General features: G+C 39.5%; 1 protein-coding gene across 10 annotated transcripts in view; it reads left to right on the top strand.

Annotated features, from left to right (window-relative positions):
- The window catches only part of sytl2a (synaptotagmin-like 2a), a 70,156-nt gene extending 48,555 nt beyond the window's left edge, over positions 1-21,601 (top strand). For 9 of the 10 annotated variants that reach the window (XM_060908571.1, XM_060908569.1, XM_060908568.1 and 6 more), the window contains 12 exons: positions 436-507; positions 8,833-8,937; positions 9,105-9,161; positions 10,647-10,732; positions 11,464-11,580; positions 11,729-11,898; positions 13,172-13,274; positions 13,370-13,528; positions 13,648-13,744; positions 13,816-13,918; positions 14,110-14,315; positions 20,638-21,601. In XM_060908571.1, coding sequence (XP_060764554.1) covers positions 436-507; positions 8,833-8,937; positions 9,105-9,161; positions 10,647-10,732; positions 11,464-11,580; positions 11,729-11,898; positions 13,172-13,274; positions 13,370-13,528; positions 13,648-13,744; positions 13,816-13,918; positions 14,110-14,315; positions 20,638-20,774 — 1,412 coding nt within the window. In that variant the 3' untranslated portion in view covers positions 20,775-21,601. The remainder of the gene's footprint in view (positions 1-435; positions 508-8,832; positions 8,938-9,104; positions 9,162-10,646; positions 10,733-11,463; positions 11,581-11,728; positions 11,899-13,171; positions 13,275-13,369; positions 13,529-13,647; positions 13,745-13,815; positions 13,919-14,109; positions 14,316-20,637) is intronic. The other variant, XM_060908570.1, reaches the window with a different exon arrangement.
- The last annotated feature ends 3,364 nt before the right edge of the window (positions 21,602-24,965 follow it).

Here is a 24,965-nt window from a genome sequence, read left to right as displayed (position 1 = left end):
ATTCCGCCACAGAAAAAGAACAGTTCAAAGAAATTACTGCAAGCCCAAATATTGCCATGCCGTTCATATCCAAGATGACATTCATGTGACAGAAATTTACATACAGACCACAACTGTATGTATGAAGACAATATGTACAAATGGTGATTTGGTAAGGAATGTGTCTACTGTCCTAATTGTGAATTTCAAATGAATATTGGATATTTGGCTTGAAATGTTAAACAGATCATGGCTGTATTTTTGGTTCCACTCATGCATAAAAATGTAAGAACAGGTCCCATTTCATATTCATAGTACATCTCCGAACAGAAATGAAGATGCCGGATCTTGCTTTTTAATGCATTATGGCAAAGGTTATGACAAAGAGCCTGGATTAATGCTATAAAGTCTGACATTTTCTGTGGTCACTCCCTGATCTGGGTGTTTATTCTGCAGATCATCATGAAGATCTTGCTGAGCCTCGTTCCTCACAGGTGTCTGAGTCCTCTGACTCTGTTGTACAACAAGGTAAGGTCAATCAATTGAGTACAGAGGGCCAGTCCCATATATTAACAGAGTAGGATGAAGGCTCCATCAATAAGGTACTGGGGTGGGTTGGAATGATATTCTGACACCGTGCCAAAGGAAATGAAGGCCCTGGTGTTCAAGAGGAGCAGAACAGACAAAGTCCTGAAGGTCGTGGTATTTCAGACATAGAAAATGCATCTTGCATTCAGACAGAAATAAAAGCAAAGCTCTCATCAAAACTTAGGATGGGTCTACCTGGACTGATTTTTAAGAAAAAACAAACAAACAAGAGTTAAGACTTCTGAAAATGTGCAAGATAAAGATGATGTGTGTCGACCAGATGACGAACAAGACAACATAATTGTAGGATGTTCTGCACAAAATTCTACTTCTCAACTAAACTTCATAACTGAAAAACATGAAGCAAATCAATGTTTTTCTATGATTAGATCAGACAGCTTAGCTGATGACATCCAACAAAGAGAGCATCTATACCGAGGTGAGGGACCACAAAATGTACTTTCCAGCCTAATGTCTTTTTGGGAGAGCGGGAACAAAGGGACAGAAGTGCTGAGCATCAAAAAAGTGTACCCGCTGAGAACAAAGTGTCAGACTGAAAAATATCAAAGGTAGAGTTTAACATAAGCACATCAAAAGCAGAAACTTTTGAATATCAAGATATGTCTGAGTCATACAAATGTTTTTCTGAATCACATAATGGAATCAGACATAATGACAAGATTTTCTGTTCTTCCATCTGTTCAGGAGAAAACATTTTGTCTTGTTATTGATCAGAAGCCACAGAAGCATGGACCTGAAATTGAAAGCACATCTCAATCACTAAAATCACCAACAGAACAAATGGAAGACATACAAACTAAAGGAAATTTATTCTTCTGTGCTGTCAGAAAGGCTCCTTAGCAGGATACCATCAATTATCTCAAGGCATGCTGGGAGAGAGAAAGAGGGAGGGGGAAAAATATCTCTAAGATGATTATCAGCACTCCTGACGGTATGCCAAAGCATTTATTCTCAACAAGGTCTCAACATTTCAAATGGAAAGTCCTGAGACAAGTAGCTCCTCTTTAAATGGAGCGCTTGGTGAGTTAAATGCTTCATCAAAAGGAAAACTCAAGCAAATTTTCAAGAGAGTCACTGTTAATAGTCCTCTAGATCAGGGTTTCTCAACCACTGGGCCATGGCCCATTAGTGGGCCGCAATTTAAAAAAAAATTTTTCCCAAGTTGAAGCTAATTTTACTGGTAGTATGGTACAATTGCTGGGTTGCATCTGACGTCACATCTGCCTCATTAAGCTATGGTCACACTACAGCTTGCAATGCTTTGCGATGGGTTCTCGATGAAAATGAGGCGTTTTGGTGGCAATGCATGGCGATATACAGGTGAGCTAAAAGTTGGTCACACAGCAGGTGAACACTTGACTGTCACGCCTTTGCGCAGCTTGAGCAACTGCGCGTAATCATGGAGCGCGTTGTGCCTGGGCTTGGGACCCAGTTGTTATGGGAAACACCTGATACTGATTTGAGTGCAATCAGCACGCGCCGATATGGATGCTGTTTTCACGGAGGCTTTGTGAAGTGTTGTCATTATCACTGTCACATTTGTTTTTACAGTGGTGCTTGAAAGTTTGTGAACCCTTTGGAATTTTCTATATTTCTGCCTAAATATGGCCAAAAACATCATCAGATTTTCACACAAGTCTTAAAAGTAGATAGAGAACCCAGTTAAACAAATGAGACAAATATATTATACTTGGTCATTTATTTATTGAGGAAAATGATTCAATATTACATACTTTTGCCACTCACAGATATGTGAACCTTTGCTTTCAGTATCTGGTGTGACCCCCCCCCCCCCCCCCCCCGTGCAGCAATAACTGCAACTAAAAGCTTCCGGTTACTGTTGATCAGTCCTGCACACCGGCTTGGAGGAATTTTAGCCCATTCCTCCGTACAGAACAGCTTCAACTCTGGGATGTTGGTGGGTTTCCTCACATGAACTGCTTGCTTCAGGTCCTTCCACAACATTTCGATTGGATTAAGGTTAAGACTTGGTCATTCCAAAACATTATTCTTCTTTAACCATTCTTTGGTAGAACGACTTGTGTGCTTAGGGTCGTTGTCTTGCTGCATGACCCACCTTCTCTTGAGATTCAGTTCATGGACACATGTCCTGACATTTTCCTTTAGAATTCACTGGTATAATTTAGAATTCATTGTTCCATCAATGATGGCAAGCCATCCTGGCCCAGATGCAGCAAAACAGGCCCAAGCCATGATACTACCACCACCATGTTTCACAGATGGGATAAGGTTCTTATGCTGGAATGCAGTGTTTTCCTTTCTCCAAACATAACGCTTCTCATTTAAACCAAAAAGTTCTATTTTGGTCTCATCTGTCCACAAAACATATTTTTCCAATAGCCTTCTGGCTTGTCCACGTGATCTTTAGCAACCTGCAGACGAGCAGCAATGTTCTTTTTGGAGAGCAGTGGCTTTCTCCTTGCAACCCTGCCATGCACACCATTTGTTGTTCAGTGTTCTCCTGATGGTGGACTTATGAACATTAACATTTAGCCAATGTGAGAGAGGCCTTCAGTTGCTTAGAAGTTACCCTGGCATCCTTTGTGACCTTGCTGACTATTACACGCCTTGCTCTTGGAGTGATCTTTGTTGGTCGACCACTCCTGGGAAAAGTAACAGTGGTCTTGAATTTCCTCCATTTGTACACAGTCTGTCTGTCTGACTGTGGATTGGTGGAGTCCAAACTCTTTTTTTTTTTTTTTTTTTTGAGATGGTTTTGTAACATTTTCCAGCCTGATGAGCATCAACAATGCTTTTTCTGAGGTCCTCAGAAATCTCCTTTGTTCATGCTATGATACACTTCCACAAACGTGTTGTGAAGATCAGACTTTGATAGATCCCTGTTCTTTAAATAAAACAGGGTGCCCACTCACACCTGGTTGTCATCCCATTGATTGAAAACACCTGACTGTAATTTCACCTTCAAATTAACTGCCATTCCTAGAGGTTCACATACTTTTGCCACTCACAGATATGTAACATTTTGGATCATTTTTCTCAATAAATAAATAAATGACCAACAATAATATTTTTGTCTCATTTGTTCATCTGGGTTCTCTTTATCTACTTTTAGGACTTGTGTGAAAATCTGATGTTTTAGGTCATATTTATGCAGAAATATAGAAAATTCTAAAGGGTTCACAAACTTTCAAGCACCACTGTAGCTATGTTTATAACAGTTTTAAATGCTCTGCTTTCATTTGTGTTTTTATTATATATACCGGCGAGTGGCCTAGTGGTTAGCGTGTCCACCTCTTGATCGGGAGTTCTACTCATGGTCGGGTCATACCAAAGACCATCATAAAAATGGTGCCTACTGCCATCTGGCAAGGCATGCTGCAATACAGATGCGAGTGGGGAGTTAAACTCTCGCGGTTACCAGAGGACTAGCCCCCCACTGTAACCCTAGCTATGTAATATAGGCGAGAGGCCGAGGACTACGAAACGGAGATTGGCGCCGCCAAACGCGCCATGAATGGTGCGGGAAGGACTTCGACTTTTTTTTGATATATAAAATCACACCTGCTAATAAACACTCTCTCTAACTGAATTTATATCCGTCTTTCGCCGTTTATCTTGTAGTGTCCTGATTCCCAGATCTTTAACCCAGCCACATATATAAAAAGTTGTACACCTCCATGCTCGTCCAGGTTTTCATCTGTTTGTCCGTGCAGAATGATATCTGCAGCAGCAGGTAGTTTGAGATGTCGGGGAACTCAACAGATGGGTACATTTTTCAACTCGTAGGAAAAAGCCTTCTTTGTTAGCGTGTAAGGATCTATCCCACTGAGTGGTTTCTATATCCACTTCTTTTGAGTGTACTTCTTGGTTTTAATAACTTGCTTGTTTGCTGTACACAAACATGGCAATAAGTTCTTGTGTTAGTCAACCAGACTCCACTTTTGGATCATTAATCCCTTTTGACTGAGAATGCATGGTTTTATGTTTGCTTCTGGCATATCCATACAGTTTTAAATACAATACCTACAATTTAAGAAGTTTTTTGTTTTTACTGTATTTATTTAATTCCTGGGCTCCCATCTGTAACAGGGAGTGATGTTGCATCCTATTAATACACTTTTTACAATAGATTATCAGATTCTAATCGAATAGATAAGCCAAAATAATTGGGGATCTTTTTTAATGAGCCCTGACTCATTACAAGTATGAACAGGTGGGTCTTAAAGTAGAAAAGGTTGAGAACCCCTGCTCTAGATGACTCGGACAGGAAGTTTTACAATAGCTCTCCATTTATAATACACATGGTAGGTTCATATGAAAGCATTAAGTTCAGTCCAGTATCATACCTCATGAGAAATATCACTCTCAAGATCACAGTGACCAGTCAGCAGCTGACGCAATGAAAATCCTTGAGCAATCCAGAACACAGCCCAAGACACATGCCTAAAGTGTTGTCTCAAGTTTTATATCCAGTCAGGGAGTCTAGAATGATTGAATCCATGCTGAAAGCCATTCCTATAGATGGCAATCCAACTGAAAAGACAACCTTGAAAGGTTTGGAACAAACACCCAGAGGACAGACCAGGTATCCATATGGACTGTCAAGTGCAGAAACGTCAATTCCTGGGATAGATGGGAAATTTCTGGTTGAAAGGTCAGATCAGCAGCTCCTGTCTGTTCCAAGAAATACAGTCCTGTGCAAAAGTCTTAGGCACATGTAAAAAAAAAAATGCTGTAGACCAAAAAACGGCTTAAAAATAATGAAATGAAATGTTTCAACATAAAAAAAAACAAACTATAAACAGCAGTAAGCCATAATAAATGAAGCAAAGTCAGTATTTGTGTGAGACGACCCTTTTGGTTTTAAAAAATAGCAGTCTCTGATACAATGAGTGCAGTTTTATAAGGAAATGAGCTGTAGGTTTTACTGAGCATCTTGCAGAACCAGCCACAGTTCTTCTGGACACTTTGACTGTTACACTCGCTTCTTAATTTTGCACCAAAACCCAGTAGCCTTCATTATGTTGTGGTTTTTAAAAAAAATATATTTATTTTTTGTAGTATTTAATTTTGTGCTGGAAAACGAACATATGGAAGTCTAAAATGTTTTTGCACTGACTCAGTAATGTAGAAATCATAAAATAGAAATCTATAACAAAGTTTGTATGAAGGGAAAAAATAGGGTGCCTATGAAATTTATTATTTATTTATTTATTTATTTATTTATTTTTTGCACAGTACTGTATGTCTGAGAGAACCACAGTACCAGTCTATATCTCCACACTCTCCACCATGCTTTGGAAGGTCCCAAGCTCCAGGAACAATCTGCAAAGGCAAACAGACCAGTCAAGTCCATTCATTACTGGTTTCAAAAGGTCAAACCTCTGTATAGCTGATAACCTTACCTGAGCATTGTAGAAAGTCCACCACTAAAAGATCGGTTGGTTGCATTGAGGAATTTATACCAGTAGTGCTCACAGAGCAAATACAGCTAGATGACTTGAAGTACAAATCTTCTCTAACCAAGTTTTCCATTCATCTGAGCTCTCGGCATCGTTTAAGCTGAGCTGAGTCCACATTTACTTGGGCCAATCAGGGTTCAGTAAAAACAATTTTTTTTTCTCAATATTTCTAGTTTTAATAGAAGCAGGGTTTACTGCAACATTGTTCACCAGTTCAGTTATCATCTGTTTTTGTAGACCTTCCATCACTTTAAAACCTTATTTCTACAATACGTGTAACTTTTTTACAAGGTTAATGCTTCCATCTCATCTTCAAAACAGTTTGAAAAAAATTAAACCGAAAAGAAACCTGAGTAATATCGAAGTACATTTCATACCATTATGTGATTTTATTTTTAAATAATATTGGCTGGCTTTTTTTTTTTTTTGGTGGTCTTTTGGATATATTCCATTCAGCTAGGATGATATTGAACGAGTTGAAGACAAGTTCAATATCATCCTAGCTAAATGGAATATATCTGATGTACCATGAAAAAAAAAGCCAATATTATGGTAGTAGTAATAATTTATTATTATTATTATTATTATTATTATTATTGGGGGCGGCACGGTGGTGTAGTGGTTAGCGCTGTCGCCTCACAGCAAGAAGGTCTGGGTTCGAGCCCCGTGGCTGGCGAGGGCCTTTCTGTGTGGAGTTTGCATGTTCTCCCCGTGTCCGCGTGGGTTTCCTCCGGGTGCTCCGGTTTCCCCCACAGTCCAAAGACATGCAGGTTAGGTTAACTGGTGACTCTAAATTGACCGTAGGTGTGAATGTGAGTGTGAATGGTTGTCTGTGTCTATGTGTCAGCCCTGTGATGACCTGGCGACTTGTCCAGGGTGTACCCCGCCTTTCGCCCGTAGTCAGCTGGGATAGGCTCCAGCTTGCCTGCGACCCTGTAGAAGGATAAAGCGGCTAGAGATAATGAGATGAGATTATTATTATTATTATTATTATTCATACACATTCGATGGAACAATTATAGATTTTACAAAAAGTTAAGAGCAGGGCGGTTACTTACAGTACCAATCTTGAATGCTGATTCTGATCCAATGTAATTCAGTGTTCTGTCAATCCAATGTACATGCAAAAATTCAAAGTTCTAACAGTAAAAATGGTCCAACTTCAAAAAGTCCAACTCCAAAAACTCCTGTTTTTCTCTTGTAAATATACACGAAGAATATCTATTGAAGTTTTGGTAGCCTTTCAGGTGTTCACCGCGTCTTTCTCTTTCAAATTTCTCTCAAAATCTTCTGTATTTAACGAAGCAAACCTGGCGGCCATGTTTGTTTACAAATTGTCACAGTCGCTCACTAGCACGGAAGTTTTATGTCTACAATGTGTCTCTTTTCCAGTTTTTCGATGTTCGTTGGTATGTTTTCCTCTGGTAAATATGCATGAAGAATATCTAATGAAGTTTTGGTAACCTTTTGGGTGTTCAATGGTCTTTCTCTTTCCCAGCGAACAAAGAAATGGTTCTGCGCATACACAGCAAAAAACTCTCATTGGATATTCGCATCAATTCCGACGTGTGACATCATGTCTTGACAACCATGCAATATCATAAACTATATTCAATGCCCATTCTCTATTGGGTAGAGTGATGTAATACAATAGGAGAAGCGATATGTGAACACTATTGCATGCTATCAAACCAAATGAATGAAACATACTAGAAGGGAATAGAATACATGTTTTTATTCCACTGAAAAAGTGTCCTGTGTGTACAATAATTGTGATTGACATTACCAGCACAGTAAATTACTAGTTTTATTTTTTCGCGGTGCGGTTTTCATCAAATCCTGCACTCTGATTGGCTGGCGAGTGGGTCTGTATCCTATGGTACGGACCCCGGTTACGGACCTCTGGCGACGCGCTCGTTCACAACAACAACAAACATAGTAGCAATTTTTGTCAACATTTATCTTTTTTTATAAGATTTATTTATAAGATTTTTATCAAAAATCTTAAATGTTTGCCAGCATTTCTCAGCATAATAGCATTAATTTTACATCATGGACAGTGATAACGACAGTCTTCACAGCGAAAGCGAGTTTTACTACCCTGAGGAAGAAGAAATGAAACATTTCAGGAGAAAGCTAAAAACCTGTAACTGTTGCTAATGCTGAGCAAAAACATGGCTGAATCCTGAATGACTCAATTTTGTATAATTAGGGGACTACATAGGCGGCAAAATGTATTTTTTTTATTTTTTTCCTGCCATGGAAGTGCGCTTGTATACCGAGGAGGAAGCAATTTGCATTACAGCCGTGAATGAGGATTCAAAGTGGTGGTTCGGCTCGGTTTTCCCTTGCGGGCGCTCTCGTTTTCTGTTAGAATTTGGTAAAGAAAAAATACTTTATTATTTACCAGCTAAAGGTCAGTCCATATGGTGAAATACCGTGACCTCGGCCCAGAGGGCCTTGCTCAGTACTTTCAAGATCTTGGTCACGGTATTTCACGATACGGACCTCCTAGCTGGTAAATAATATATATTTGTCATAAAGTTTACTTTTGTGCATTTTTGTTAAATCCAATTCACCAAGGCAAATCCTAACATGTAAATTATCATTATTTCTTACAAAAAAAAGTAAATCTTTGAGTTTAAGTTGACATTTTTGGTAAAACTGACCAATGCTTACTGCTTTTTACTTCTTTTTCTATATAAGAGATTTGTTAGGTTGAGGGTATGTTTTTATAGTAATCTGTGATCCTTTTTGATGTCTTATGTGTTAATCCTACAATTAATATTATTTCTTGTAGATGGCCGTGACAGTCCTAGCCCAGTAAGAACAGTACAGAGGAAGGCCAGTGTCAGACCCCTTTCTGTTTCCAAGAGTTTGGAGGACCTGGCAACCGTGCCCTCCAGTGAGTACCTTGATACTGAAACGTTTTAAATGGCTATCAAGCTCCATCAGGTTTTATGCGAAATAACAACTAGAAACATGCAAAAGTGCACGTGCTTTCAAAATCGCCTGTGTTTACACTGCCTTTGGTTTCCCATTTCCTTTTTGCCTGTTTCATTTAACACCAAGAAGACGAAAGATGGAAAAATGAACCAAGCCTTGGCATAATACAGACTGTGGAGGAAGGTAAATATTTAGCTAAACTTTTGTTTCTTGAAAAATACTGTATGTCCCTTTCTCTTGGGTAATGAGCTTTAGCAGGAAGAAAGACTACTTCTGATAAACCTTTCATATGTTCCATGTGTTTTATTGATTCCATTAAAGAAGGCTTAGAAAATTAATGTAAGATTACAATTTTTAGGATTAAATCAAGAAATAACACATACGGGCAGAAAATATACATACAGTTATCAGTGGAGCATTATAAAGTGTCTTGCAAAAGTATTCATCCCCCTTGGTGTTTGTCCTGCTTTGTTGTGTTACAAGCTGGAATTGAAATGGATTTTTTGGGGGTTGGCACCCTTTGATTTACACAACATGCCTACCACTTTAAAGGTGCAAATTTTATTTTAGTTTTTATTTTTTAAATTTGTTTAAATTGTGATGCAAACAATAATTCAGATGGAAAAAACAGAAATCTGGAGTGTGCATAGGTATTCCCCCCCAAATTCAATACTTTGTAGAGCCACCTTTTGCTACAATTACATCTTCAAGTCTCTTGGGGTGTGTCTCTATTAGCTTAGCACATCTAGCCACTGGGATTTTTGCCCATTTCTCAAGGCAAAACTGCTCCAACTCCTTCAAGTTAGATGGGTTGCTTTGGTGTACAGCAATCTTCAAGTTATGCCACAGATTCTCAACTGGATTGAGGTCTGGGCTTTGATTAGGCCATTCCAAGACATTTAAACGCTTCCCTTTAAACCACTCCAGTGTAGCTTTAGCAATATGTTTAGGATCATTGTCCTACTGGAACATGAACCTTTGTCCCAGTCTCAAACAAAAGTGGTCGGCAGATTGTATAAATCAAATGGTGCCAACACCCCAAAAATCAATTTTAATTCCAGCTTGTAAAGTGACAAAATGGGACAAACACCAAGGGGGATGAATACTTTGGCAAGACACCGTATTTCTGACAAAGAACACCTCATCTCATCTCATTATCTGTAGCCGCTTTATCCTGTTCTACAGGGTCGCAGGCAAGCTGGAGCCTATCCCAGCTGACTACGGGCGAAAGGCGGGGTACACCCTGGACAAGTCGCCAGGTCATCACAGGGCTGACACATAGACACAGACAACCATTCACACTCACATTCACACCTACGGTCAATTTAGAGTCACCAGTTAACCTAACCTGCATGTCTTTGGACTGTGGGGGAAACCGGAGCACCCGGCGGAAACCCACGCGGACACAGGGAGAACATGCAAACTCCGCACAGAAAGGTCCTCATCGGCCACGGGGCTTGAACCCGGACCTTCTTGCTGTGAGGCGACAGCGCTAACCACTACACCACTGTGCCGCCCACAAAGAACATCAAGTATTATATTTATAAACGTGCTCCAAGTAATCATCATCATCATCATCATTTTGTCAATCATGATGAAAATTAGCATGATAATACAATTATTCTGTTCTCTTTACCATATCTGCTGTTATTGGACTGGTGTCTGCAGCTCCGGATGCACTCACAATTGCTGTCTTGGACCCAGAGCAGAGTAAGAGGCTGAGTGTCTCAGTACCTGCTTTTATGCACGAGCAGGTAATCAGGTCCCCTAACCTTGCATCAGTTTTGGTGAATGGTGAAAGTGCTGAATGCTTGAAATCAGTGGAGCTTAGCTTTTGTGTACATATCAAGGAGTTGTAAAATACCTCTGTTGAATTATTTACATGTTAATCTCTAATTACCAACCACTGAATCAACTATGAAAGTTTAATCAGATTTTGCCGAAGTATTGAACATGTGATTGGTTTATTGTGCAGACATTTGTTTACTGATGTGCTGTATTTCTATGTACTATATGTAGCCATGTATCTACCACCATTCCTTCCCTTCTTTTCAAAATTGGTAGGGAATATTAGTAGAGAATATGGTATTATGATTTTTTTTCCCTACCTGTGGATGTTAGTACTACATGAGGGAGCACAACACACAAGTTTAATATGAAGTGGTGATGATCATCGTGAATTAGATATATGATTAAAAGAAACTACTTTATTACTTTAAGTACACATTTAGATCTGTGATACAAGGGTGTACAGTGAGGCTAAACAATGTTAGGATGCAATAGTAAGTATATACTGATGAGGCTACTAAAATTTATTTTTATTGACTATCTGAAGATCAGAAATATGTTTTATTAAATAAATACAATTTCTGGCATATATGGTACTTCCAACATATTTCACAAGCTTGGTCAGTATCACAAGCAGCATGTGAATGCAGTTATATTTATCCTGTACATTTTACTTTTGTCCTCCTGTGTCTATTAGGGTAACGGCAGAGAAAGCGACTGTCTCTCCGAGAATAGTTTCTATTCTGAAAGACCGAGGAAAAGCAGCACATATACTAACACCAGTTTCTCATCTGGCCTCGCCTCCATGTCTTCTGTATGTGCCTCATATTTTAACCCGTGCTACAAAATGATTTGGTTGTATGTTTACACACATGCATGTTTTATTAGAGTTACAGTCTTTGTTAGTTTGTATTGTTGCTGTCTTGGCGAATAACGTCGAGCGACTTGTGTTGATCTTAAAGGTCAGTGGCAGTGTGACAAACATTTACGGCACAGACTTTGGACATGTGGAAGTTAAGGGAACCATCCAGTTCGCCATTAACTATGTGAATAAACTGGAAGAGCTCCACATCTTTATAGTCCAGTGCAGAGATCTGGCAGTGGCAGATCCTAAGAGGAACCGTTCTGACCCGTGAGTGAATCAGTGTGCTTCTTTAGCTCAATGTACCATGACGAAGAGATAATGTTGGTATAAAAGTAAGATTTCAGAGTTAACATATAGATTAGTAATTTATTAACAGGAAACAATATATCAAAACTAATCTTACCTAGCATAATTTAAAACCAACATAATGTACACCTATCAGCTGTAACATTATGACCACTGACAGGTGAAGGTGAAGAACATTTGATTATCTCATTACAATGGTACCTGTCAAGTGGTGAGATTATATTAGGCAGCAAGAGAAGTCAGTTCTTGAAGTTGATGTGTTGGAAGCAGGAAAAAATGGGCAAGTGTAAGGATCTGAGCGACTTTGACCAGGGTCAAATTGTGATGACTAGATGACCGGATCTGAGCATCTCCAAAATGGCACATCTTGTGGGGTGTTCCTGGTATGCAGTGTGTAGTACCTACCCAAAGTGGCCCAAAGAAGGACAACCGGTGAACCAGCGACAGGATCATGGGTGTCGAAGGCTCTTTGATTTGTGTGGAGCATGAAGGCTAGCCTATATGATCCAGTCCCACAGAAGAGCTACTGTAGCACAAACTGCTGAAAAAGTTAATGCTGGCAGCTTTCTGTTTTAGCCAGCATTACCTTTTTCAGCAGTTTGTGCTACAGTAGCTCTTCTGTGGGACTGGATCATATAGGCTAGCCTTCGTGCCCCACACAAACCAAAGAGCCTCTGACATCCATGATCCTGTCGCTGGTTCACCGGTTGTCCTTCCTTGGGCCACTTTTGGTAGGTACTACACACTGCATACCAGGAACACCCCACAAGATGTGCCATTTTGGAGATGCTCAGACCCGGTCATCTAGTCATCACAGTTTGCCCCTTGTCAAAGTCGCTCAGGGGTGGGTTTCTCAAAAGCATAGTAGCACAAAGATCATCGTTAGATGGTAGAGCGAGCATCACAATGAACACACACTGTTCTAGTTAACATGCCCTTACCGTTAAGAGGCTTTTGGGAAACCCACCCCAGATCCTTACGCTTGCCTATTTTTCCTGCTTTCAACTTCAAGAACTGACTGTTTTCTTGCTGCCTAATATATCCTACCCCTTCACAGGTGCCTTTGTAATGAGATAATCAATATTCTTGACTTCACCTGTCAGTGGTCATAAGGTTCTGGCTGATCAGTATATATTGGTCCAAGATGTCTGTGTAATGGAGACAAACTTGCTGATTCTTAATCACTGTGTTTTAACTGCACTCATGTAATGAGATCTTCTGTTACATGCTTTAGGTATGTTAAATGTTATCTTTTACCTGACAAAGCAAAGCTGGGGAAAAGAAAAACATCTGTGAAGAAGAAGACTCTGAACCCTAGTTATAATGAAATCCTACGGGTATGACCGTGCGTTTTAAAAAAAAAAAAAGGAGTAATTTTTATTATTTTTGTATTTATTAAAACAAAAACCAATATGTTCTCCTTTCCAAACAGTATAAGATGCCACTGGAGAACTTAAAGGTTCACACTTTAAATGTCTCTGTGTGGCATAATGACACGTTTGGAAGGAACAGTTTTCTTGGGGAAGTGAACGTGGATTTGTCTGAGTGGGACAATAATACGCACATGATGGACTGCACCCTCAAAGGAAGGGTAATATCAGTAAATAATTAGGGTTAATATCTGTGAATAATTTTTTATTTACAGACTGGGGGCTGTAAAATTATTATTATTATTATTATTATTATTAAATTTATTTTCCTTTGTCTTAGACGGTGACTCCGTCCAGTCCAAAGCATGTTAACCACAATGTGGAAATGTGTGGAGATATGAGAATATCTTTGCGTTTCCTTCTGCAGACTTCTCAAAGTAAGTGTTCGAACTTCAGTGGCTCTGCACGTAAATGCAGTGTGAAATGAAACGTTTTGTGCCTTTTGTAGTTGTAGGTAACAAGACACCACAGACTGGTGAGATTCAGGTCTGGATAAAGGAATGTACCAATCTAGCATCCAGAAACAGGACTATAGACCCCTTTGTAAAATGGTGTGTATATTTAAAAAAATAATAATAATAAAAAAAAAGTCTTGCTGTATTAATGTTTCCTGAGATTTCCTGCCTGTTGATAGCCTGTGGGTATTATGCTATAGTCAAGCTGTGTATTCATTTATGCTGTATGTGTATGGCTTAATCTCTGCACTGGCAGTTGTTCATGTACTATATATTGTGGATTTCAGCTTAATACTTCCGGACAACAATCAGAAAAACCGACAGAAAACTCGGGTTGTAAAGAGAACTGCAAACCCAGTGTTCAACCACACCATGGTCTATGATGGCCTCAGGCAGGAGGACCTGAGAGACACCTGTGTTGAACTCACTGTGTGGGCCCATGACCGGCTCAGTAATCACTTCATAGGAGGCACAAGGCTTGGTCTTGGAACAGGTTGGAGGCACTTGTTCCTAAACACACCACACTATTTATTCACAGCTAGGTTTACTTATAGATAAAATACAAGGGAGCATGCAATGTGTAATGTTGGTCCCACCACAAAGTTGATTATTTTCCAGTAACACCGCATCCCAAAGGGTTTTATTTCCTTTATACGAGAAGTTGCCAATGTAGACAATTTTTTTTTGTTGTACATTTTAAAGAATGACCTATAATACATTTTATTGACTAAATTCATAATATCGATAAATTCACTCTTCCCTATGACCTCTGTGAAAATAAAGATGGTTATGATCATTTTCACCCATAATGCGACTGCAAATAATAAGCCTTTGATGATAAAGTGGAAAGAAAAAAAAAAAACAGTGGGGAGGTACTCTTAAGTAGCTGGGAAAATATTTTATTTTAGCCTTCAGGTAATAGAGTAGATCTAAACTAGCACTCTTCTGGTACACTGGCTGCAGTCTAGTGACTACTTTCCACTACAATTGTCTACACTAAGCGACATATCTCTGTGCCACGCTGTGCTTTTGGGAGGTCGGTATTTGGTAGGCAATTGCAGAATTGGAACAAAAACAATTATTTTATCTTGTCCTGAATTACAACTTATTGACAGGAATTACTATTATACTGACAATTACATCAGTAAAGATTCTAACAACTGGTATTGGTAATTATTAATGTAAACAAAAACAGGTAGTCCGTTACGATCATCCCTCCACCATATCCACTTGTCAGCTTGCCAAGATCTGAGTGGTAGTCCCTCACCTCACTGTGGCTGTCAATGTGATGGTCCTGGTATGGCTGAAACTGGTAGGGCTTTATCCCGAGCCCTACATTCTCCCTCTCCTCCTCTCCAACCTCCTCTTCCCCAACTAACTCCTCTTCATCCTCAAAATACAAGACATGCGCTGTCTCCGAAATCACTCCCTACTCACAATATAGTGAGTTTGCCATTTTGTAGTGCTGGCCGAATGTATCGTGAGAATTATTACACCCTATAGTATCCCACAATGCATCATGAAAAGTAGTGTACAACCAATGGTCACTAACCAAGCTCTCTCTTTTATTTATATATATATATATATATATATATATATAATATATATATATATACACACACACACACACACACACACACACACACACACACCCAGTGGTGCTTGAAAGTTTGTGAACCCTTTAGAATTTTCTATATTTCTGCATAAATATGACCTAAAACATCATCAGATTTTCACACAAGTCCTAAAAGTAGATAAAGAGAACCCAGTTAACAAATGAGACAAAAATATTATACTTGATCATTTATTTATTGAGGAAAATGATCCAATATTATATATCTGTGAGTGGCAAAAGTATGTGAACCTTTGCTTTCAGTATCTGGTGTGACCCCCTTGTGCAGCCATAACTGCAACTAAACATTTCCGGTAACTGTTGATCAGTCCTGCACACCAGCTTGGAGGAATTTTAGCCCATTCCTCCGTACAGAACAGCTTCAACTCTGGGATGTTGGTGGGTTTCCTCACATGAACTACTCACTTCAGGTCCTTCCACAACATTTCGTTTGGATTAAGGTCAGGACTTTGACTTGGCCATTCCAAAACATTAACTTTATTCTTCTTTAACAATTCTTTGGTAGAACGACTTGTGTGCTTAGGGTTGTTGCCTTGCTGCATGACCCACCTTCTCTTGAGATTCAGTTCATGGACAGATGTCCTGACATTTTCCTTTAAAATTTGCTGGTATAATTCAGAATTCATTGCTCCATCAATGATGGCAAGCTGTCCTGGCCCAGATGCAGCAAAACAGGCCCAAACCATGATATTACCACCACCATGTTTCTCAGATGGGATAAGGTTCTTATACTGGAATGCAGTGTTTTCCTTTCTCAAAACATAACACTTCTCATTTAAACCAAAAAGTTCTATTTTGGTCTCATCCGTCCACAAAACATTTTTCCAATAGTCCACGTGATCTTCAGCAAACTGCAGATGAGCAGCAATGTTCTTTTTGGAGAGCAGTGGCTTTCTCCTTGCAACCCTGCCATGTACACCATTGTTGTTCAGTGTTCTCCTGATGGTGGACTCATGAACATTAACATTAGCCAATGTGAGAGAGGCCTTCAGTTGCTTAGAAGTTACCCTGGGGTCCTTTGTGACCTCGCTGACTATTACACACCTTGCTCTTGGAGTGATCTTTGTTGATCAACCACTCCTGGGGAGGGTAACAATGGTCTTGAATTTCCTCCATTTGTACACAATCTGTCTGACTGTGGGTTGGTGGAGTCCAAACTCTTTAGAGATGTTTTTGTAACCTTTTCCAGCCTGATGAGCATCAACAATGCTTTTTCTGAGGTCCTCAGAAATCTCCTTTGTTCATGCCATGATACACTTCCACAAACATGTGTTGTGAAGATCAAACTTTGATAGATCCCTGTTCTCTCAATAAAACAGGGTGCCCACTCACACCTGATTGTCATCCCATTGATTGAAAACACCTGACTCTAATTTCACCTTCAAATTAACTGCTAATCCTAGAGGTTCACATACTTTTGCCACTCACCAATATGTAATATTGGATCATTTTCCTCAATAAATAAATGACTAAGTATAACATTTTTGTCTCATTTGTTTAACTGGGTTCTCTTTATCTACTTTTAGGACTTGTGTGAAAATCTGATGATGTTTTAGGTCATATTTTTGCAGAAATATAGAAAATTCGAAAGGGTTCACAAACTTTCAAGCACCACTGGGTGGGTGTGTGTGTGTCTATATATATATATATATATATATATATATATATATATATATATATATATATACACACACACACACACCATCATGCATTGCGGTTGCTCTGAAAGAAAAGCCGTAAAAGCTGTTTCATAAGGACCGTTAAGTATTTTAGATTGAGTATAGCAGTAGTTTGTTTTTCCTTATGACAACGGGCACAAGACAAATTTATAAGTTGTGGCGGGAAAATGGCAATAATATTGTAGTTTGTCGGGGTGAATGGACGGAGGAAGAAATGCATTATAAATGGACATTCAAGTACAATTAAAAATAGTAAGGGAATAGAAATTAAGCTAAAATCAAATAAGACAGAAAATACAAGCAGGGCGGCATGGTGGTGTAGCGGTTAGCGCTGTCGCCTCACAGCAAGAAGGTCTGGGTTCGAGCCCCATGGCCGGCAAGGGCCTTTCTGTGTGGAGTTTGCATGTTCTCCCCGTGTCTGCGTGGGTTTGCTCCGGTTTCCCCCACAGTCCAAAGACATGCAGGTTAGGTTAACTGGTGACTCTAAATTGACCGTAGGTGTGAATGTGAGTGTGAATGGTTGTCTATGTGTCAGCCCTGTGACGACCTGGCGACTTGTCCAGGGTGTACCCTGCCTTTCGCCCGTAGTCAGCTGGGATAGGCTCCAGCTTGCCTGCGACCCTGTAGAACAGGATAAAGCGGCTAGAGATAATGAGATGAGATGAAAATACAAGCATAAAATTTCTAGTGCAGAGGGAGGAATTAATCAAAAGCCTCAAATTTCTCATCTCATCTCATTATCTCTAGCCGCTTTATCCTGTTCTACAGGGTCGCAGGCAAGCTGGAGCCTATCCCAGCTGACTACGGGCGAAAGGCGGGGTACACCCTGGACAAGTCGCCAGGTCATCACAGGGCTGACACATAGACACAGACAACCATTCACACTCACATTCACACCTACGGTCAATTTAGAGTCACCAGTTAACCTAACCTGCATGTCTTTGGACTGTGGGGGAAACCAGAGCACCCAGAGGAAACCCACGCGGACACGGGGAGAACATGCAAACTCCGCACAGAAAGACCCTCGTCGGCCACGGGGCTCGAACCTGGACCTTCTTGCTGTGAGGCGACAGCGCTAACCACTACACCACCGTGCTGCCGGTATAATATGTATTTATTATTTTGAAACCCACCAGCCGACTGATCTGGCACGTTTTAATTGTACGACAGTAACGACATAAATAACGGCGTGGCGGAGTAGTGTCCAAAAGTGTTTTTCATTTTACCATTGAGCTCACTATACAGTCCTCTATATAGAATTCCCTAAATAGTGAGTAGTGAATGAGTGAGTGATTTCAGGCACAGCTCATATCTCACAGTTCATGTTCTGTCATGAAAACTTCTTTTGCCTGGAAGGCGTGCCGACAGGTGTTCACCGATCTACGTCATTTCCGGTTTGGGCCATTCTTGGTGGAAGGGAAGGGAATTCCAGGCATCGCTTTGTGATGGGAGGTTTAAATGTTTTATTTTGTTGAGTTTTCACCTCCACAAATTGAAAGTTTGTGTTGAAATCTATAAAATGACACCGAGGAGACCTGTTCGTGTCCATATCACTTTAATGTTGTGGATTTTAAAATTACAGCTTTCCTGCATACTGTTACAAAGCGCTGACACTGGAGACTCCTTCCAAAAAATTCAAAATAAATGTCTACTTACAGGAAGCCAGAAAAATGTACAACAAATCACATCCCTGTGTATGATGTTGTTATTATTAGAGAAATCATGAAGTATTAGAATGAGCACATTAATATAAACCTTAACACAATCTACAATCCAAGCCATACTATTGTAGAATATTAATCAACACCTTCTGACCACTCAGACTTGAGCATTCAGTAGCTCTCTGGTATAATTTTGTATAGCTGACTTGCAACCACGTGATCAAAATGTACTGCGTCATGAGCGTCTGCCATGATGGTGGATATACAAAACAACTAGGATGGCAGCCACTGAAAGCGTGTCTGTAAACAATGCTGAATTTTCTCAGTACTACCATGATTTGAACGGTCGAGCGAAGATTCAATACAAAGAGAAGATAGATACGTGTGGTTTTAACCCATATTATTTAAAAAAGTCAGACTTTTCTGAAGATAAGACGCTTCTACCGAACATCGAGTACCCAGATATCACATTCTATCTGGTTTGGCTGCCGAAGAATCAAGCCCGACGTTGGATGAAACGTAGCCCATTTTCTGAGTGGGTGACCAGTCTGGATTGTTTCTATCGTATAATTTTGCTGGTGCTCCTAGAAGTGAAATGGTAATACACGTGTTAAAATAACAATGACTGAGTGAACCACGACGAGAGCACTGATTTTATAGCAAAATTCTAGCAACACGCAATAAAATTCTTCCATGATATTATTGAGAGAGCATTTGAATCTCACCTGAGATAAAATGATCACTGCAAAGATAAAATGATCACTGCAAACACGAGCTGTTTTGGTTTTAGCCGATATTGTTCAGCCGTGCTCGGCTCTTCTCTGTACTAAGCCTCAGAGTTTCCTTGCCCTCTTTCTGAATCACGGACGGAATTCTAAAAATTCGTTACGTGCCACGGTCACGAGTACTGTTGTGACCACAACCATATACAGCACAAAGAAATGGCATGGCTTAAAGCAGTGGAAAAACAGAGTTGCACACGCGTGACTATTTTGTATGGAATGTCGCTTGACCCACATTTGTATATCCACCAACATGGCTGACATCCGGGTTTCTATTTTGCTTTGATATCACTTGCAAGTCAAGGATTATTCTATCCACGTTCACTGGATATGAGCAATCGCGTGCTCTGATTGGCCAGTCTATTAATAAAGTAGCCAATAGGCTTATATACCATGAGTAGAGAAAAACAAAATGGCGGCGCGCGTTGCTGAACCAACCGAGGACAAAAAAAAAAACAACTCTACTTGAAAACAAAACCCCCAAAATTATCAGGTATTTAAAAGAAACAGAAATAGCTAAAAGAATATAGTGTTGTCTTCCCCCCCAAAAAAAAAAATAAATAAAATCACCTGTTCCACACTCCACATTCCAGCCCATAGCCCAGCCGGTGGCAGTAATGCACCTTTTTAAGTTGGTTTGCCAACTGCCAAAAAAACCCCTGAAGACACCCCCCCCCAAAAAAAGCAACAAAATATGGAATAAAAGTATTTGATGGTGAGAATGTTTTTGTTTTCCCCAGGAATAATTATTATAGCATTTTTCACAAATTCTTGCTGGTTTGTTTATGTTCTAAGCAGAAATGATTTTGTCTGACTTTTTGTATAAAAGTTTTTATTTATCAAATTTGCAAAAAATGCTCTCTCAAAATCCAGTGTGGATTTGAATGTGAATAGAATAAACCAGTTATTCCACTCAATCTTGTTGTACATGGCTTATAGCCAACTCGGTGCTCCGCGCCTCGTCGGCTATCGGCTCATGTACGACTCGATTTTGTGGAATAACTGTTAAATATATTGTGGAGGCTTGTAATAAAATTGTCATTGCTGTCTCTCTGTCCAGGCAAATGTCATGGCACTGAGGTAAAGTGGATGGATTCTAGCTCTGCTGAATCTGCATTGTGGAGAAGAATGATTGAATCAAAGAATGAGTGGGTAGAAGACACTGTACCTTTGAGGATGTTCATCATGACAAGATAGTAACAGTCCAATTGTTTGGCAAAAAAAAAAAGGTGTGAAAAATGTTATAGAACATCAAATTGAAGGATGTGGTATACACTGATAAATATACACACCTTCATTTGAGATCACATCAAACACTACATTATGTTTGGAATAAGGAGTGCTGAAAATGTGTATGTTTTACCTGTTGTAAAATTTACTTGTGTATATATAATTACATAGACACGAGTGTTTTAAGGGAAATATGACACTCGTATTTTTCATACAAACTACATCCAGGACATTGAGAACTACAGTGTTTCAGTATGTCACTTGTGAGGATATCGAAGAATTGTTTAACAAATTGTGTTTTTTTTTTTTTTTTTGGTGTGTGTGTGTGTGTGTGTGTAATAAAAAGAATCATATGATGGCTTGAAGACATGAAGTTTATCTACTCATGTTGAAAGACTTGTATTTTTCATATGAAATACATCGTGGATCTAAGTGACATTTAAATAATATTGGCTGGTGTTGAGTGGTCTATCAGATATATTCCATTCAGCTAGCATGACATTGAACAAGTCAAAGATGAGTTTAGTATCATGGTAGCTGAATGAAATATAGCTGATGTACCACAAAGTTGTTGTGTTTTTTGTTATTATAATTATTATTTATACATACTCTCTTCATATCAGCATTCTTGAAGGCCAACACTAGCTTACACACAACTCTGTGCTGTTTGCGTGGCAGTGCAGTCACCTTCCAGCTGGTGTAGCATTCATCAGTAGTGTTAGCGAATACTAATAAAGCAGTCAAGCCAGTGCTATCAAGAGAAAGTAGCACAGGCTAACGACTGAGAAACTTAAGATTTCAGACTTTTCTTCCATGCATGCTTGCCACAGTATTTTTCACTCAGGCTTAAGTATTCATTTCTCTATTTAATTTACTTAGTTACTTTTAAAATCAACATCGGCAGCTACACACAACAGTGCTACCTGGCAGCCAAAATTCTGTCAAAATCTTCCATATTTAATGAAGCAAACCTGGCAGCCATGTTTGTTTACAAATTGTCATAGTTGCTCACTAGTGCAGAAGTTTCACATCTCCGATGTGTCTCTTTTCCAGTTTTTCAATGTTCGTTGGTATGTTTTTGTCTTGTAAATTAACTTGAAGAATATCTAATGAAGTTTTGGTAGCCTTTCAGGTATTCAATGCTTCTTCTCAGCGAACATGGAAATGACTGTGCGCACACACAGCAGAAAAGTTTCTCACTGGATATTCATGCTCCAATATGTGACATCATGTCTTGACAATGTGCAATATCATATTGCACGCTGATTCTCCATTGTGTAGAGTGACGTAATAAACGTAGGATAAGTGATAAGATAAGAATAATGCATGCTATTGAACCAAATGAATGAAACGCGCTAGAAGGGAATAGAATACATGTTTTTATTCCATACAAAAAATGTCCTGTATGTGTAATATTTGAATAATCTTGGCTGGCATTGAGTGGTATATCAGATATATTCCATTCAGCTAGCATGATATTGAATGAGTCGAAGATGAATTCGGTATCATGCTAGCTGAATGGAATATATCTGATAGACCATGAAAAAAGCCATTATTATTATTATTATTATTATTATTATTAATAATAATTACTCTTCATATCAGCATTCTCAAAGGCCAACGCTAGCTTACCTGTGACTCTGCACTGTTGGCGCGGCAATCCAGTTAACCTTCCAGCCAGTGTAGCAGTAGCATTAATGAAGGCCGATGCTAGCTTACCCACGACTCAGTGCTGTTAGCACGGCAGTGCAGTTACCTTCCACCCGGTGTAGTGTTAGCGAAGGCCAATGCTAGCGCGCTCAAACCGAATATTATTTTCCCTGTGTAATTTACTTAGTTACTTTTAAAATCAACATCAACAACTATACACAATGGCGCAACCTGGCAGCCAAAATTCTCTCAAAATCTTCTGTATTTCATGAAGCAAACTTTGTGGCCATGTTTATTTAAAAATTGTCACAGTCACTCACTAGCGTGGAAGTTTTACATCTCTGAGATATCTCTTTTTCCAGTTTTTCAATGTCCGTTGGTATGTTTTTCTCTTGTAAATATGCATGAATATATAATGAAGTTTTGGTAGCCTTTCTGGTGTTCAGTGCGTCTTCAGTTTATATATTTAGTGCTTAACCCTACCAGTAGCACTGGATTAGCCTCGTCTTCTCCCTTTCCTGAAGAAATGATTCTGTGCATGCGCAGCAGAAAAGTTTTCATCGCATGAGCTCTGACGTGTGATGTCGTTGTCTTGACAACATTGAATATTATAGCAATATTACACGCTCATTCTCCATTGGGGAGAGTCGCATAATACATGGAGGATGAGCAATATAATATTGCATGGCATCAATAAACCTGCTAGAAGGGAATAGAATACGTTTTTATCCCATGGAAAAAGTGGCCCGTATGTATAATTCCCAATATTTCACTCTGACATCTCATCTCATTATCTCTAGCCGCTTTATCCTTCTACAGGGTCGCAGGCAAGCTGGAGCCTATCCCAGCTGACTACGGGCGAAAGGCGGGGTACACCCTGGACAAGTCGCCAGGTCATCACAGGGCTGACACATAGACACAGACAACCATTCACACTCACATTCACACCTACGGTCAATTTAGAGTCACCAGTTAACCTAACCTGCATGTCTTTGGACCATGGGGGAAACTGGAGCACCCGGAGGAAGCCCACGCGGACACGGGGAGAACATGCAAACTCCACACAGAAAGGCCCTCGTCGGCCATGGGGCTCGAACCCGGACCTTCTTGCTGTGAGGCGACAGCGCTAACCACCATGCTGCCCCCACTCTGACATCGCTCCCAGTGTTTTCCGTCTGACTTGACGTGTTGTCAAAATGCCGAACTGGTCCAAAATTAAAATTCTTTTGATTAACTTGTATTTTTTTGAGAATGTGTCCAAATAGTATAAAGAACATTACATAGTGGTGCGAAGATATGAAGTTTATCTTCTTGTGTTGCTTCGCTCACTCATGAAATACATGTTACCACCCATGAAATGTATGTTACCACTCAAAGATAAACTTTGTGCCACCATGCAATATCCTCTATAATATAAAATATATTCTGTCATGAACAAATTATATAAATTTCCAGGAAATGTTACAAAGAGTTGTTAAACTAAGAAATTCCATTAAAACGACATTTCCAAATCCTGGTCTTAAAGTATGTGCATTGTAAAATTTTTATATTTTCCCTGCACTAGCAAACTTATTCCAACGTCATAATCCTTTAATTCGCTGATCAGTCAGATGTGATTGGGGGGGGAAGAGATACTAAAATGTCTAGCATAAAAGGGATTAAAATGTACATGTTTTATAAAGATAATCCTTAGTTGGCTAAGAAGCTGTTTCTGCATTTCATATTGGACACTGAATATTTTCATTACTGCACTGTATTTAAAAGAGCGCTACTGGTGATGTACAGATGATCATTTTATTAAAGCAATAAACATTAAATGTTCAGGGACCTCAATATAAAATGGTGTTTCCTGTTATTTTATGACTAGAAAGTAATTATAGGGGAAAATCATTTTTGTATTGTTACACTGATGAGCACTAATATAATTATTGAAAAGGGCATTCAGGACAATTTACAAGAATAATACAGTATCAATAATATTGGTAAAATAAAATCAATATAAATAGTCCTTACCTACTGACAATTCTGTTGTTTATTATTTTGACTACTTAAGATTTTATTCCAATGAGAATTGGCTGTTGTAGTCACAGCTAACATTTCAAACTAATTCTACTGCTGATCACTGGCTTAAGATAACTGTATTATGGGGCAGAGCACGGTGGTGTAGTGGTTAGCACTGTTGCCTCACGGCAAGAAGGTTCTGGGTTTGAGCCCAGTGGCCGACAGGGGCCTTTCTGTGTGGAGTTTTCATGTTCTCCCCGTGTCTGCATGGGTTTCCTCCAGGTGCTCCAGTTTAGTTAAGTTAACATGGGGCCGCCTTGGGCTGAAGTGCCCTTGAGCAAGGCACCTACCCCCCAACTGCTCCCTGGGTGCTGTAGCATAGCTGCTCATTGCTCACTTGTCTGTGTGCGTGCATGCATGCATGTGTACACTGCTTCAGATGGATTAAATGCAGAGGACAAATTTCACTGTGCTTGAGTGTACATGTGACAAATAAAGGCTTCTTCT

Source organism: Neoarius graeffei, chromosome 25, assembly GCF_027579695.1.
Source record: "Neoarius graeffei isolate fNeoGra1 chromosome 25, fNeoGra1.pri, whole genome shotgun sequence".
Taxonomy (NCBI): Eukaryota; Metazoa; Chordata; class Actinopteri; order Siluriformes; family Ariidae; genus Neoarius; species Neoarius graeffei.
The sequence above is the reverse complement of the archived record's forward strand: the minus strand, read 5'-3'. Positions and strand labels throughout refer to the sequence as shown.